At 49.6% G+C, this 15,192-nt stretch overlaps 2 protein-coding genes across 2 annotated transcripts in view; one reads left to right on the top strand and one right to left on the bottom strand.

Moving 5' to 3' along the window:
• The window catches only part of LOC109315229 (cilia- and flagella-associated protein 52-like), a 23,429-nt gene extending 19,039 nt beyond the window's left edge, over window positions 1-4,390 (bottom strand). The window contains exons 1-3 of the mRNA XM_019542825.1: window positions 4,284-4,390; window positions 3,776-3,972; window positions 582-718 (exon numbers count right to left, since the gene is read on the bottom strand). Of these exons, the coding sequence (XP_019398370.1) occupies window positions 582-718; window positions 3,776-3,972; window positions 4,284-4,368 (419 nt within the window). The 5' untranslated portion in view covers window positions 4,369-4,390. The remainder of the gene's footprint in view (window positions 1-581; window positions 719-3,775; window positions 3,973-4,283) is intronic.
• A 160-nt stretch (window positions 4,391-4,550) lies between these two features.
• The window catches only part of LOC109315164 (Golgi apparatus membrane protein TVP23 homolog B-like), a 16,155-nt gene continuing 5,513 nt past the window's right edge, over window positions 4,551-15,192 (top strand). Inside the window, exons 1-4 of the mRNA XM_019542739.1 lie at window positions 4,551-4,613; window positions 7,079-7,161; window positions 8,980-9,124; window positions 13,744-13,833. Of these exons, the coding sequence (XP_019398284.1) occupies window positions 4,602-4,613; window positions 7,079-7,161; window positions 8,980-9,124; window positions 13,744-13,833 (330 nt within the window). The 5' untranslated portion in view covers window positions 4,551-4,601. The remainder of the gene's footprint in view (window positions 4,614-7,078; window positions 7,162-8,979; window positions 9,125-13,743; window positions 13,834-15,192) is intronic.

Below are 15,192 nucleotides of genomic sequence, written 5' to 3'. Positions count from 1 at the left end.
AAGCAAGGGCTGTGCAGACAGCGATGATATGTCAGGCTTTCAGGCCTAATTTACTGTGAAATACCATATTTTATTGCATAGACTACACCCCCTTTTCCCAGAATCCAGCTGCTGGAAATTGAAGTGGACAGTGTATGTGAGAAATATGGTAAGAGCAGGTTCTGCCATTTAAGGGTGAAACCAAAAGTAAAATCAGTACAGATCCACAGGAAGCAGAACAATGAGCAGGCTCAACTCCTTACCTACTTAGTTACTTAAAACAAGGACAAATCTTTTTGCATTGATTCTGACTTTGAAAAACACAATGTATATAATATTCCAGGGCATGCGTATGTGAGAAAATATGGTGTGTGCTGTGTAGGCTGGGAGATGGTGTAAATGACACCAGCTTAGTCTCCCCCTGCTTTTTGATGCTTACTAGAAACAAGACTCACAACAGGACAAGGGGGCGAAGCACTGGAGCCCAGTAGCTTGTTTCCTCCTCACATATGGAAGCTGTCTCTCTCTCTCTCACCTGGCCCACACCTTACAGGGCCAGTCAAATCAGGAAGGAGGGAGAATCAATATTTAAAGTTTCTTACTTGCCATCATCCTGGCCTCCCAGTGACACCAAATAAAGGTCATTTGGAGAGAAGGCCAGTTTTTCTACTTTTCCCTTGTGAAGCGACAGCCGGGCAAGCAGCTCTTTCTTCTCATAGTCCCACAAAATGATATCTGCCTGAGATCCAAAGCACAAGGGGTCAGAGCAAGAGTAGCATTCAGAATGTACTTTGGTGCTTTTGTAGCTAAGCACCACGATTCAAAGATGTCAGTCTAAAGAACATAAAAGCAGCCTTCTTTCCAGCCCAGGGCTCCAGAGGTTTAAGTACTGTTCAGATTAGCCCCTCTCAGAGGCACCAAATTTGTCACTTTAATGAATGTGTTTGATTTTAAAGTCAATGTAATGACAGGGCCAACAAGTGCTAAAAGAACATTTGAATTATATTTTAAAATTCTAATACAATGAAGGGCTTAGTCTGTCTGTCCATGTGTCGGTCTGCCTGTAATTCTTCTGGGCAACTATGCATGCGTCGCCAAGGGGGCCGGCAGTGATTGGCTGCAGGGGCTCTGCCTCCTCAGGAAGGGAGGTGGGAGCCCTGCTGTTTTGTGGGAGGAGGCAGAGGCAGGCGGCAGGGAAGGAGGAGCTGCTGCCACCTCCTCAAATGGAGGGAAGCCCCGCTGCTCTGCAGGAGGAGGCAGGAGGGTAGGCAGTGGGGAGGGAGCCGCTGCCACCTCAGGCGGAGGGAAGTCCTGCTGCTCTGTGGGAGGAGCTGGTGGTGGTGGACAGGCTGGGGAGAGGGAGCTGCCATTGCTGCCATCACTGCTTCTTCAGGTGGAGGGAAGCCCTGCTGCTCTGTGAGAGGAGGCAGAGGCGGAGGCGGGTGGGGGGCGGGAGAGGGAGCTGCTGTGCTGGAGGCTAGAGGAGGAGGTGGCAGAGGGACTGGTTACATGGCCAGCCCCAAAGGGTAAGCGGGGAGTGGGGGGCATGTAAACACTCCCTGAAACACTGTCATTCGTGATGGGCAATTGGCTAGTAGTATATAATGCTACAGTCTCTTCCTTGCCCTTTTTGAAGAACAAATGTATTAAACTTCACCGAAACCCTGTGGATAGGCAAAAGTGAGGCACAAAGGTGAGATTTTCAGAATTATTACACATCTAAAGATGCAAATAGGTGCCTAGTGGGATTTCAAAATTGCTTAATGTAGAGATACACTAATACATTAGTCCATATTGTATCAGCACCAATTAAAGGAAAATTGACATTATTGGCAATTGGTTTTTTTTGGCTGATATGGCCAGTAATGTCACCAATAAATGCTACATGCATGTGTGTAGCCGCAGCATGCATGCAGCCAGGAATGTAGGCTGGCAGCTTGGAGAGCAGTGTCTGGCCAGTAAGTCTGGCGGGGGGGAGGGGCATGGGGGAGGGAAGGAGTGTGTCAGGGGGTGCAGATCAGGGCCCCCATGGTGAGAGAAGGAGTGGGGCTGGAGCAGGGGCAAGCACTGCCCAGCTGGGATGGAGCAGGGTATGGAACAGAGCCGCAGCTTGTCGGGAGGGGAGGAGGGGGGACAGCTCCAGCCACTGCATGCACCCCTAGGGGAGGCATGGGCAGCACGTGCCCTCCCAGATCTGTGTACAGGGTGAGGGTGGGCTGCTGCTGTGTCCTCAGAGCCGGGGATGTACCAGCCTCTTCCTAATGAAGGAGTTGGATCTGAGCTGCTCCCCGAGATGAGCCATGGCTTCGTCCCATGCTCTGCTCCAGTTGTGTCCCACCTGAGCCTGCCCCTGACCCACCTCCACTCCTTCCCATACTGCAAGGGCCTTCATCTGCACCCCCTCCCCTCCTCCAATGCACCTTCCCTCCTCCAACTCCCTTCCCCAGCACAGCCTTACCAGCCAGACACTACTCTCCAAGCTGGTGGGCTGCATATTGGCAATCAGATCGGTACTGGCCAATATGGCTGGTTAATAACTGGCTATCTGTATTAGTCAAAAAAATCTTTATCGGTGCACCCCTATCCTAACGTGGGAATTGGCAACCTACAGGCTGCAGGCAAAATGCAACCTGTGATCCAATTCATGTTTTATGAATAGTGTACTGATCCCCTGTTGTAGCCTAGCAGTCAGATCCCAGCCAAATTCTCCATTCTGCATTTCATGAACAGCCAGCTAATCTGCTGGATGCCAGCTCCTGCGGAGGGCTCCACACACTTCCAGCTCCAGCTCCAGACAGAAAGCTGCTTTCTCCCCCACAAGCTACACGGTGCCGCTTACTAAATTAGGCACTCTAAACTGTCTCTCACTAGATCTTTCAGGAAGGAGGGCAAGAGATCAACCCTCTGCCCAAAGCAGAAACTGGGGTGCAGCAGGGGATGAGCAGTCCATGGAGCTTGCAAGGGGTGGCTTGCCTTAAGCGACTTTGGAGTCATACTCCCATTCTGAAGAATGACTCAGTCATGTAGCAGTCTAAACCCCATTATTAAATGCCCAGGTCACTTCTGAAAGTGAGACTTGAGCTCCAAAGTCATAGGCACTTTTGAAAACAAGAGACTTGTTTAACATCACATATAGAGAATCAGAAGCAGATCCAACCATGCATTCATCATGAATCCCAGTCTCCTGCAATAGCTTTCCTACCTTAGCATTTGTTTTCCCCTCAAAAACAAAAACTTCAGTTATTATTTAAACCAATAGTGCTCGGCCTTTTGGCCCTGCGAGCCAGATGAGTGTCTCGGAGCCAGTCTGCAGGCCAAACTTGGCTGTCCGTGGGCCAGATCTGAGCCTGAGGCCTGGCACCACCCCTTCCCTGCCCCACATGCAGGATTGGGTCCCGGGGCTTGGTGCTACCCCTGCACCCTGGGATCTCGTGTTGGATCCAGCATACAGGGCCTGGGGCTCCCATGGGTCTGGAGATTTGGCAGCAGGGGAGTGGTGCTGCTGCTCTCCCACCACCAAATTTCCAGACACATGGTGAGACCCACTGGCTAGATGACAGGGCCCTGTAAGGTGGCTGTGGCTCATGGGCCAGAGGTTGAGCACCCCTGGTTTTAACAACCAATGGCTCCAGACAGACGGTGTACACCAATGTAGTTACAAGTAACAGGGCTAGTCCCACTAAATCCAATGAGGCAAAACACACAAAAACAAAGGGAAAAATCAACCCTGCAAGGAAGAGGCAGATTTCCTACTGGTGGTTTGTAAGAGCTGCCATGTTTTTAAATCGTTACCCACCTTGAACCCCATGAAAGTGACCTGCCCAGAAGCAATGTAACGTCCGCTCGGAGACACAGCAACACAGGAGACATTGTTCGTGTGACCGTGCAGGAAGCTCTGGCTGTTGTTCAAGTTTTCAGTAATCACAGTGCAGCCCAGCGGATAGATGAGGTGCTCCCGATCGGGGTGGCAGGTCAGACCTGCATGGATATGCCCTGAAAGGAAAAGAGATCAAGGGGATGCGGCTGCTTAACAGCTCCACGGACTCTTCAGCAAACACCTGCCCGCAGCCCCTGGCCCCGGGGCACCGTGGCTCTGACTGCAGGGATGCAGCCAAGAAATCCCCAGGGAAGGGAGCGGGCAGGACACGGAGAGGCGGTTTCGAGCAAGGCAGCAGCAGGGATGCCTGCCTCAGCGGCTGGGAGGCAGGGGAGAGATGCATCCTCACCACCTTGCGAGACGCAGGGGGGAAGCGGGAGGGAACCAGGCTTGCGGCGCCTCTAGCTGGGAGGCGGAGGGCCCGCACCATTGAAGCCGATGACGGCCTGCAGCTCCAGCTCCAGCTCCAGCTCCTGTGCCTCAGGCTCCGCGTCCTGCCGGGGCGCCGCCATGGCTGTGTACAGAGGTCGCTATGGCAACCGCGCCTGCGCCTCAGGCCTCGGGCGGGGGGGCGTAGCCCACGCGTGGAGGTGGGGTCCAGCGGCCGCTGCGGCCCAGTGCGCATGCGCCCCAACCGAGTGGGTCAAGCGGCCCGTGGCTTTCCGCTATGATGTCGCACGGGGGGTGGGGCTTGGGGGTTGGTCCCAGTGTGACGTGAATGGAGCGGAAGTGACGTGTCCTAACCATGTTACGGCAGGTGAGCGCGCGGGGGCCGCCGTTCCCCTTTCCCCGCGGTCCCCCCAGTGGCGGTTTGGCTCGAGGGGGCGGGGCCAGGGGTCAGCGCTTTGTAAGGTAGGGGCGAGGGGCAGGGCGGGTTGAGCCCCGCGGGGAGGGTACGGCGCGGAGCTACGGTCGAAACGAAACGAACTCGCGTCCGTGGCCCCGGGCCCTGCAAACCCGGCGGGACGTGTTTTTTGGGGCCCCGCGTGTTGTCACGGTCATGCCAAGAAGGGCCCGTGCCTGGTACTCAGTGCCCCTGCGGCCCTTGACGTATCGCAGATCCCCGCCGACGGGAGCTCGACACCTCCCGGGGAAGGCGTGAAGCCAGCAGGTTAAAGACACCAACCCGTTTAGTCAGACTGCCTGCAGACATGCAGCTTTCGTAGGACCAGCACCGGGTCTTCTCAGGCACACGCGTCTGAGCACCCACTGATCCTTCTGGAGGTGCGTTGTCCCGGATCGGGGCTCAGGCACATCGCTGCCGTTCTCATGGTTTGCCCCATGGAGGCTGGGCATTACGGAAAGTTAATTTTCAGATGTAACTATAGTGAGATGTGGTGCATCTGCCTGGGGGATAACTCACAATTGTGGTCCTGGTCCTTGGTGCGCTGAAGCTCTGCTGTGGTACTTGCAGCTTGTACGTAAAACACTTCAGCCAGCTTGTCCTCAACTTAAAGTGCCAGTCATTATTTCCAAATATTCTTGCTGACTAAATCACAGAGGAATTTGTCAGTGGCGATGTATGGAGGGTGCATGTGCAATTCCTGACAGCAAGCAGTCCCTGGCAGGGCGGGAGGCGAGAGTGCTGGTACCCCGCCCAAGAGTGCTGGCTGGCAACTGGGGGTGCAAGGAGAGGCAGTCCCCACCCATGGCTGATCGTGCTCACCCGGAAGTGCCAGCAGTGTACTGCTGCCATTTGCAGGTTGGCGGGATTGGCCATAGGGGGATCCCCCTTCCACCCCTTCACCCCCAGTCTGCGGCATCAGCTGCAGGGGGACCCTCCTCCAGTTGCTGACTGTCCTCTTCAGGGGTAAGTGCCTTCCCTGACTCAGGAGGCACCAGTCGCCCTTGGAATTTGTTCCTGGCAGTTCATTAGTTTAAAAGGTACTGCCCCGCTCACTGACTGAGGTGTCTGGCAGCTTGAGAACCTGTTGTGGGTTTAAGTGAAGCTCTTTTTGGCTGGAATTGGTGAACCCACTGTCAGCTCAGCATTCAGCATTAATTGAACAGGAAGATGCATCAAAATACTACCTTGGTTAGGAAAGTAGATGCTATACATATACAAGAAGTAGCTAAAGGCAACTTAGAAGCTAACACATTTAAAGAATTTGACGTGCTGCACACTACTCTTAGTGCTTGGTTACAGAATGGGGAAAAAGCTTGGGGTACAGTTGTTCTGCTCTGAAAAAGAATGCTTTTTGCTGCAAACACATGGAAGAGGGATTGCAAGGTATTTAGCTGAATTTGCAAATTCACTGGAATCTGACAGGCGGTGCTGTGAGGGCTTATGCTGTGGCCTCGAACTTGTGACCTGTAGGCTGTCAACTGATTAGCGGTTGCACCATCCCAGCCCCTTGTGTAGCATTGGATGGTGATGTGGAGACCTACTTGATGCCGTGTCTACGACAGTCTCTTGAACAACATATACATTGAGTGGATCTGTAGTAGCCAAGGCTATTCAGTTTGCCAGTTAGCTGGGTGTCTGTTATTTTAATTGACAGGAAGAATGATGATAAAATGTGAACTCTCATAGTAAATCAGGCTGCAGCATTTTATGCATGTTACTTGGTTTTGGGGTTCTGTAACTTCTCCAGGTTTAGAGAAAGATGATGCCTTAATACAGGCAAAAAAAATTCCCCCTCATACCTGACAGATGTTGTAAAGCCCTTGATAAATATAAAGATGTGCCTATTTAATTTATCTGCTCCATTGCCTTTCACAGATAACTGATTCCTATTCATGTTAATATGTCTTTTGGGAGGCAAATATGCCTTATTGAAGGTATTGTAAACAAATAATTCCTGACTTCTGAGAATGCAGACTCTTGTTCCTTCACCAAGTGTTCTCTGGGAAGCCTCAAGATAGCAACTTGAATGAACTTGATTTTGTTTGCTATCATAATAACTGTTTTGTAGAAAGCTAGGAAAACTTTAGCATGTGTGATATAGGGTGGGTAAAGTACTTGTGTGAATACCTGGCGTTACACTGCTGCCTGCAGACAGGTTTGAGGTAAGGTTCACTCGAGATAAAGGAGACAATTTTAAAGTCAGATTACTACTTTTTTATGTTGCTGTTACTTAAGTACCCAAGTATTGCTGAATTTCTTTGTCCTTAAGGCATCACTAAAATATTTCTAAGCAAAATCCTGCTGGTTTTTGGAACTTGAAAATAAATGTTAGCTTTTCTCTTTTGTAACTTTTTGTAACTCATTTGCCCTTCTAGGACAGTAATGACGACACTGAAGATGTGTCACTGTTTGATGCAGATGATGATGCACCCAGGAGATCAAAAAAGTCAAAAATAAGGTGTGTGACCAATAGTATTTTTCAGAGTCTCCTATCAAAAATGTGGTGGATGCAAGACATCCGTTAGGTCATATTGTACCAGTAGGCAATAACAGAGCATTGGTGTGGTTGAGTTCTCTTTGCTTAGAAGTGATTTTCATTTGTAAGAGTTTTTATTCCTGTGAATTGGGGATTACTCATCAACCGTTGATAACTTAATCTTCTGTTTAAAAATCTGTGGCTTTTTGTTGATTTTTATAGTCATGATGTATTGTTTGTCTGCAGACTCAGTGAGACTGTCTGTCTGAAACTGTATGAAATGACCCAAACTGTTGCTTTATTCCAAATGAATCATTTTGTGTGATAAGAAGATGTTCAGGGGTTTGAAGGGAGGAGTTGTCTTTTCATGACCATACTTTCAGCTTCAGATCTTGAATAGTTTCTCTGCTATTTCCATATTAGCCACCTTCTATCTTGTCATACAGCTGATATAACAGCCTCACTCCTGCTTTACTTCCAAACAACTTGTAGGGCAGTTTACAGGCAGTTCTTCTAGAGCTCAGCTGTGCAGTAATCTTAAAGCCTATACTGCATCTCTCTGAACTGGAAACATAGAAGAAGACAGAAAAATGGACAGGGTTTCTCCAGGAAGAGAGTATCTGCTTCCATTCATTTCAAAGGGGGGTCTCTTCTCACTCTGTCCTAATTGACTTCCTTTAAGCTACTAGCTCTTACAAACTTCTGGCATCACTTTTCCCCCTATACTCCCACTCAACTCTTCTTTGAACAATTTTTGCATGTGGGAGAAGTCTTCTGATTAGAGGTGCACCAATAAAAAATTTTGAGCCGATACCGATGTCCAGTTATTAGCAAGCCATATTGGCAATACGATCCGATTGCTGATTTGCAACCTGGCAGCTTGGAGAGCAGTGTCTGGCTGATAAGTCTGTTGAGGGGGGTGGGGGCTGGGCAGATCAAGGCCCCTGTGGCAAGGTGGGGAATGGGGCTGGTGTGGGACAGTGCTGCTCTGGCTCATACTTGGAGAGGGGGCCGCTTCTGCCATTACACGTACCCTTGGGAGAGCCATGGAGGGTATATGTCCCCCAGATCTGTGTGCGGGGCAAGGGCAGGCTGCAGACTGGGACTGGGGGTGGCGCCAGGCTTTTCCTGGCCACCCAGCCCAAGTGCAGCCCTGGCTCAGCCCACCTTCTGGGAAGAGCCCAATACTGCCACAGCCTGCCCTCACCCCGTGCATAGATCTGGGGAGCACATGACCCCCATGGCTCCCCCAGAGTGTATGCAGTAGCAGGAGTAGCCCTGTGCCCCCTGGATGAGCTACTCATGGCTCCCCTCCCAGCCCCACTCACTCCCTCCCTCATCTCAGGGGCCTTGCTCTGCTTCCCCCCCACAACAACAGACTTACCAGCTGTCCAAGCTGCTAGGCTGGCCATATGTATGCTGTGGCTACTTACCTGCACACGGCATTTACCAGTGACATTACCGGCTACATTAGTTAAAAAAAGCTGATTGCCAATAATGTCAGTTTTCCTTTTATTGGTTCCGATACAATATGGGCCAATGTATTGGTGCACCTCTACTTCTGATTATATCTGGTTGACTTTGCTCTGCCTTGTGGAACAGCACAAATGAGTAGTGTGGAGCTTATATTTGTCATTGTCAGTATTTGCAAACTGGCCTCATTTAAAGGGGTGTCCTCCTAAACTCGACAAAGAACAATTTTCCTGTAACAGTGTATGCTATTTTTTTTTTAAACTGAGTTGCTTTAGTCTCGTTTGAGAGGTCTGTGACTGTATTCTGCTCTTGATGTATCATTTACAGGCATCCGGTGGCATCATTTTTCCACTTGTTCTTCAGAGTCAGCGCAATAGTTGTTTATCTTCTCTGTGAACTGTTGACCAGCAGCTTTATTGCCTGCATGGTCACAATTATCTTGTTGTTATCATGTGATTTTTGGGCAGTGAAGGTAAGTCTACCATGTTGCTTTGCAATTCTTAAAAGGTGGAAACAGACTAAGTTAAATACTGTCTGGACATGCATGTGTGTGTTAAAAAGTAAGGTTAGCTCCTTTTTTCATTTTGCAGGAAGTGGTATTGTATTATGTGACAAGAACTTTAAAAGTAATGGAAAACTCTTAAATCTCATGTTTTGTGTATCATTTATTTTTGAGGTGCAGTTGGGGAAAATTTCTCTCAGACATAATACGATTTTTAAGCAGAAGTTAAAGTGGCCTCCAAAATTGTAAGGAAAAGTTTTTAATGGTTTTGCAATCATTTATTATTGCAGTGAAGATGCTGGAAAATACAGATGTAGTCCTGACTGAGCCTGAACTAGATCTGCCAGCAATTTTACTTTACTTATTGTGAAAAGCAAATTCAGTAATAAAATAAGTTGCCCCAGTGCTCACTGGGAGTTTGGCTTTTCATTGCATTTAACCTTTAGTGAAAATTCCTAGTTTTATTGGACACATATTTGGCACAAAAAATCTCAGGGTCCTGGCAGATGTTACATTTATGAATTGTAATATGCCACATGTGCAAGTAATTTATAAGCAGATAAAGTGGCAGACCAGCCACAGAGATGTTCCACGTTTAACCCCAAAGCTCTGACACTGTAGTATTCATAGTTATAGTTGCTGTAGCAATTATAAATACATTTTACAAGGTATGGGAAGAACAGATATGGTATATTTAGTTCAGTTTAGCTGTTTCATAGTGCATGGCACACTCTTGATTCATGTCCAAGGTCTTTTTTGGTGTATGATCTTTATGGTTAAATGTGGTACGTCATTGTGTCTGGTTTATGTTGTTCTTGAATTTGAATGTGTGACACGAACATGTGGTGCAGGACCCTGAGGTAAGGGAGCAGTTACTCTGTGCCAGCCTGCAGCCCAGCTGCATGCATGCCCTCTGAACATACCAGCAGGGCCAGGAGAAAAGCCCAAGATCAGGGAGCAGCTCTCCAATTTGGGGCTCCCTACATGCAGGGGCATTAATGCAGCACAGATGCAGAGTGTGCAGGGATTCCAGGAATGGGGGAGCTGCTACCTATCTTGGGCTCCCTGCTCACCCTTAAAATGTGCTGACATGCAGGGAACCCAAAACTGGAGAGAGGCTCTTCTTCCCCTCCTCTAGTCCCCCTCCCACCCCATGAACCTTAGCATGTTCAAAGAGCTTGTGGGCAGCTAAGCTGCACATGTGAACTTGGAACATGTATGCATGTGGGAGTTCAGGATCAGGGAGCCGCTTACAATCTTGGGCTCCCTGTGCCCCAGGACATGTAAAGCCCCTCTGTGCAAGCTGATGCTAGGGCACAAGTGCACTTTTCAATTGTATCATTTGTTCCAGACCCAGTGACTGTCCTTTGCCCAGTCCTGCCAATTTGCTGATTAGGGGGGTCGAGCAGGGAACTGGAATGTAGCTGCCCACTGCCCTCTGGCTGATTGCTGGGCTTGCATAGACAGCAGCCTCTGTGTCTGGAACCAATTGCCCCTGTCCTTTGAAAAGTACACAATGCATCTGATATTGGGGAATCCTGTTCCCTTATGACAGGTTGCTCTGATGGGTAGGGTGCCCTGTTTAGGCAAGTTGAAAGGTGTGCTGTGCTGTCTATCATTGAGGCACCAGTTCCCTTATGCTGGGCAAGTAGGGGTGTACCGATAGATATTTTTAGGGCTGATAGTGATGGCCGATTTTTAAGGCGCCATATTGGCCGATATCAATCTGATTCTGATATGTAGCTGGGCAGGTTGGAGACCAACTTTGGGCTGGTAAGTCTGTTGGGCGGAGAGGGAAGGGGAGTGGAGGGGGTGGGGAACAGATTGAGGACCTAGTGGTGAGGGAGGGAGTGGGGCTGGGGCAGGCACTGCTCAGCCAGGGTGAGGTGGGGCATGGGACAGAGCCGCGAGCAGCTTGTTTGGGAATGTGGGGAGGGGTTGGCTGTTCCCACCGCTCCAGACACCCTGAGAGAGCATGGGGGGCTTGTGCCCCCAGATATGCGTGGGGCAGGGCAGGCTGCTGCTGTGGGCTGGGGCCAGGGGCAGTGCCAGGCTATTCCTGGTGCAGGGGCTGGGCTGAGCTGTGCTTGGGGCAGGCGGCATCAGCGCTGGGCAGTGGGGCTATGGGGGACTGCAGCCTGCCCAAAATTTGCTATAGCTCCCCCTCCCCATAGCCTTGCTCCCAGCACCACTGCCATCCGCCCTGAGTGCAGCCTGGCCCAGCCCCCCTGTTGGGAAGAGCCCAGTGCTGGCCCTAGCCCACAGAGGCAGCCAGCCCTGCCCCACACAGATCCAGGGGCACACCCCCCTCATGCCCTCCTGGTGTGCCCGAAGTGGTGGGAGCCGCCCCCCGGATGAGCTGCTTGCAGCTGCATCCTGCACCCCACCCTGGCTGAGCAGGGCCTGTCCCAGCCTCACTCCCTCCATCACCGTGGGGGCCTCGATTTGCCCACTCCCCTGATGCCCCTTTCCTTCCTCTGCCCCTTCCTCCACAACAGACTTACCAGTGAATGCTTCTCTCCAAGCTGCAGGTCTGCCCTCCTGGCCATGTGCATGCTGTGGCTATGAGCATGCACAGGGCATTTATTGGCCACGCCAGGCAAAAAAAGCTGATCGCTGATACTCTCAATTTTCCCTATATTGGTGCTGATCCAATATAGGACCAGTGTATCAATGCTGGCAAGTGTTTAAAGGTCCAGGCATGAGGGGAACCATGGATTAGAGACCAGATCCCTGATCTGGGGCTCCCAGTGTGCCCTCAGATGCATGGTGGGATCTGAGGAATTTAATCACTGGTCCCAAAAATCATGTATCCTGCCATGCACATCTATGATGGCAAGATGCACAATTTTGGCGATTGGGGATAAAATTCCTTAGATTCCATTATGTGATTGAATTAACATCCTGCCAGGGCCCTCACTAGCTGCCTGCAGAGGGTTTAACAGGCTATTGCTTTGGTTGACCCCAACTTTTTGTGATTGTAATACCACTTTCTTTTACCACAAAGTGAGAGTATACGATTATGTTGCTCAGTAGTGCTTTTAAACTGATTGCTTTTTTAAAACTGTTTCTGCTCTTACTTAATCAAGGTATAGGGTGACTTAGTGACACCTCACATCTAGCCTTCTGTTGATGAATTACATTGTCACTAGGAGTATTAATAGTGAAACAGCAGGCCATTTCTGAAGGGCAACTCACACGTCAAGATCAGCTATGGTTTGGACTGAATATGGATATTGAATTAGTAGTTTCAGGCTGTAGTTAGTTGTATACGCTTGATCTGCACGCTGTTACATGCAAACACTACATTTAAAGAATGTTGATATTGTAAAGTTAAGTATTTGGAATTCATGAAATGCCTGAATTGAAAGGGCTTATGCCCCCCCTTAGTGTGTCTCCATCTTCATATACATTATTGCAGAGCCGTTACATGATCTTACATGAGCCTTAATCCTCATTCCAGGCTCCCCACTCTCCCTCATCCTGTGCCAGTTGTTTGTTCCAGTCTTCCATCTAATCTATTGGCTCCCAGTCCTGGTCTCCTTGGCTTGCCAGTCCTTCCTCTCCATTCAGAGGCCATGTGTAGACAAAATGAGCGGCATGTGTGCATGACACTTTAAAGTGGGTTAAATGCTTCTGCACCGCTTTAATGGTGTTGGTGTTTGTACAGTAATTCCAGCCACTGTAGCAAAATTGGCGGTGTAATGCGCCTTAAATGACTTGGGGTGCAGCAAACTAAAACTCTTCTGAGGAGTTTTAGTTTGCTGCCCTACAGCCACAGAGCGAAGCACCAGGCTCTGTGCAGCTCAGGGGCTCTGCAGGAAGCCCGTGCAGGCAGCCTGGCAACAGCTCGCGAAGGCAGGCTCCATCCAAGAAAAGCGGTGAGCCTGATCTTTTTAATTTTTTTTCCCCCTGGAACCTGCCTGCCTACCTGAGCTGTGTGGGGGCCTGATGTTTTCCTCTGCAGCTCTGGTGCCCTCCAGGGCCAGCCAAGCTGCGTGCCTGCAGAGGTGGGTGCCACCTTGGCGGGGAGCCACCACTACCGTGGAGGGAAGCACCAGCCCCCACCTCTGCAGCCCAGGGACCACTCCGTCTGCTGGCAGCTCACCCTCCCCTCCCTGCCGCTAGAGAGGCAGGTAAGTTTGGGTGTGTGCATAGCATGGGGGTTTAAAGGGCCCTAAATTGAAGTGGTGTTTTTAAAAACCCACTGCTTCAATTTAAGGACCCCGTTTCATCTACACATGCCCTGAGGCAGATGACTGGCATAGAAAATTTCAGGCCAGACATCTAAATTTGGCATACCCAACCAAATAAAGGATCTTTAGAATGAAGGATGCCAAGCAACATTAAAGCTGCATAGCATTGGTAACTACTAATGCCACCTACAATGCAACTAGCAGAATGCAGTCTGGGAGCAACTACTGATGTAAAAACAATTAGAAACTCATTCGATAAGATACAGGAATAATTGGTTTGGCAGGTTTAGTTTGGCATTTCATGATTCATGTTCAGGGAGGTTTTTTTGGTGTCTGAGCTTTAGGGTTAAAACCTCTCTGATCCCACTTCTATTTGTATTTAACCTCCTCCAGAATGTTACGGGCCGGTTGATGGTTGGGCTTCGCTGGTGGAACCAGGTGGATGACGATGGCAAGAGTCACTGGGTATTTGAAGCCAGGAAGGTAAATAGTTTTCTTTACACTTGTTTCAACTGCTACCATTTGGTAAAATCTCTATCCCAGCAGGAGTTAATCTTGACATAGTAGACTCTGATATTTTTTGACTTCCTTTCTTCCAGTGCCACAGTAATGCACTGTGACTGCCACCTTGTTCTGCTCAGATTAATGTCCCAGGTTACTGCTGTAGTTACTGGGCTGTCTTTTCTCCAAGTGTTACCAGTTTAAAAATTAATACAGATTAAAAGGAAGAAATAAAATAGCAGTGTAGCAGCAAAGTTGTCCATATATTGTAATGCTGTATTAGGTTAATAGTTTGTTAAGTGTTAGTGGCTTGAGAAAGAAATATAAATATAAATGGGGAATTTATATTTCTAGAGAGATTAGACTTGTGGAATCTACTCTTTTCTTACCTGTGGCCCTCCCTACAAGCTCAGTAATATTAGAACTAACATGAAACGCTATAAAAGCAGTAGCTGAGTGCCAACAACCACTACATGTTTTATATATGATACCTTGTATTCCTCTATGTAGCAAGGGCATAAAATGTAACAGCACCTCACTGGAGCAGCTACATACATATTTGCCTGCACTGTGCTTAGAAAATGCTAACTGTTAATTGTATATTTTGCCAGGCCCATTCTCTGTGCGTGTGCACAGTAGGGCTGTGCAAAGCTTCGGAGCTGATTTGATTTGGAGGAGATTTGGCCTTTTTTGGGAACCAAATCTCCAAATCTGAATAGAATTGGGAGACCAATTAAAAGCTCCAAATCGATTCAGAAAAGCTCTGGAAAAGATGTGGCTGCTTAGGAGATTTGGCCATAGATTAAACAGGCAGCTGAAACAGCTGCCTCCAGCTGGTAAATCTGTTGGGGTTGTGGGCAGGGGGGAATTGGGGCTGGGACAAGCTGCCCAGTCGAGGAGGGGAGTGGGTGAGGGAATGGGATGCAGGTGTGGCAGCGCCGGGAGCGGGAACTCTGCCCTGAATTCTGCCCCTCCCCCCCTCCCCCCACATGCTGGGTGGTAAATGGTAGCAGGGCAGAGCCCCTGGTCCCAGTGCTGATGCAGACGCAGCAGCTCTGGGAGTGGGGGTTTTGCCCTACCAGTGCCTGGAGTGAACCGCGCCTGCATCGTGTCCTCCCCTTCGGCATCTGATGGGCAATCAGCAGCAGGGCATAACCCCTGTGGGTAGAGGCAGGCATAGCCAGAGGAGTTGTGGGAGAAGCCCTCATGGCTGCCCATCCCTGCCCCATCCCCCACCTGGCCCCAGCCTCTGGGCACTTTAAAAAAAAAAAAAAATAAGCCCTGCACTCTGGCAGTGGTGATTGGGGCCTCTGGGTGCTTATGGTAAAGCCTCCCTGCTCA

Source organism: Crocodylus porosus, unplaced genomic scaffold (assembly GCF_001723895.1).
Source record: "Crocodylus porosus isolate Cpor-Errol unplaced genomic scaffold, CroPor_comp1, whole genome shotgun sequence".
NCBI classification, from domain to species: Eukaryota; Metazoa; Chordata; order Crocodylia; family Crocodylidae; genus Crocodylus; species Crocodylus porosus.
The sequence above is the reverse complement of the archived record's forward strand: the minus strand, read 5'-3'. Positions and strand labels throughout refer to the sequence as shown.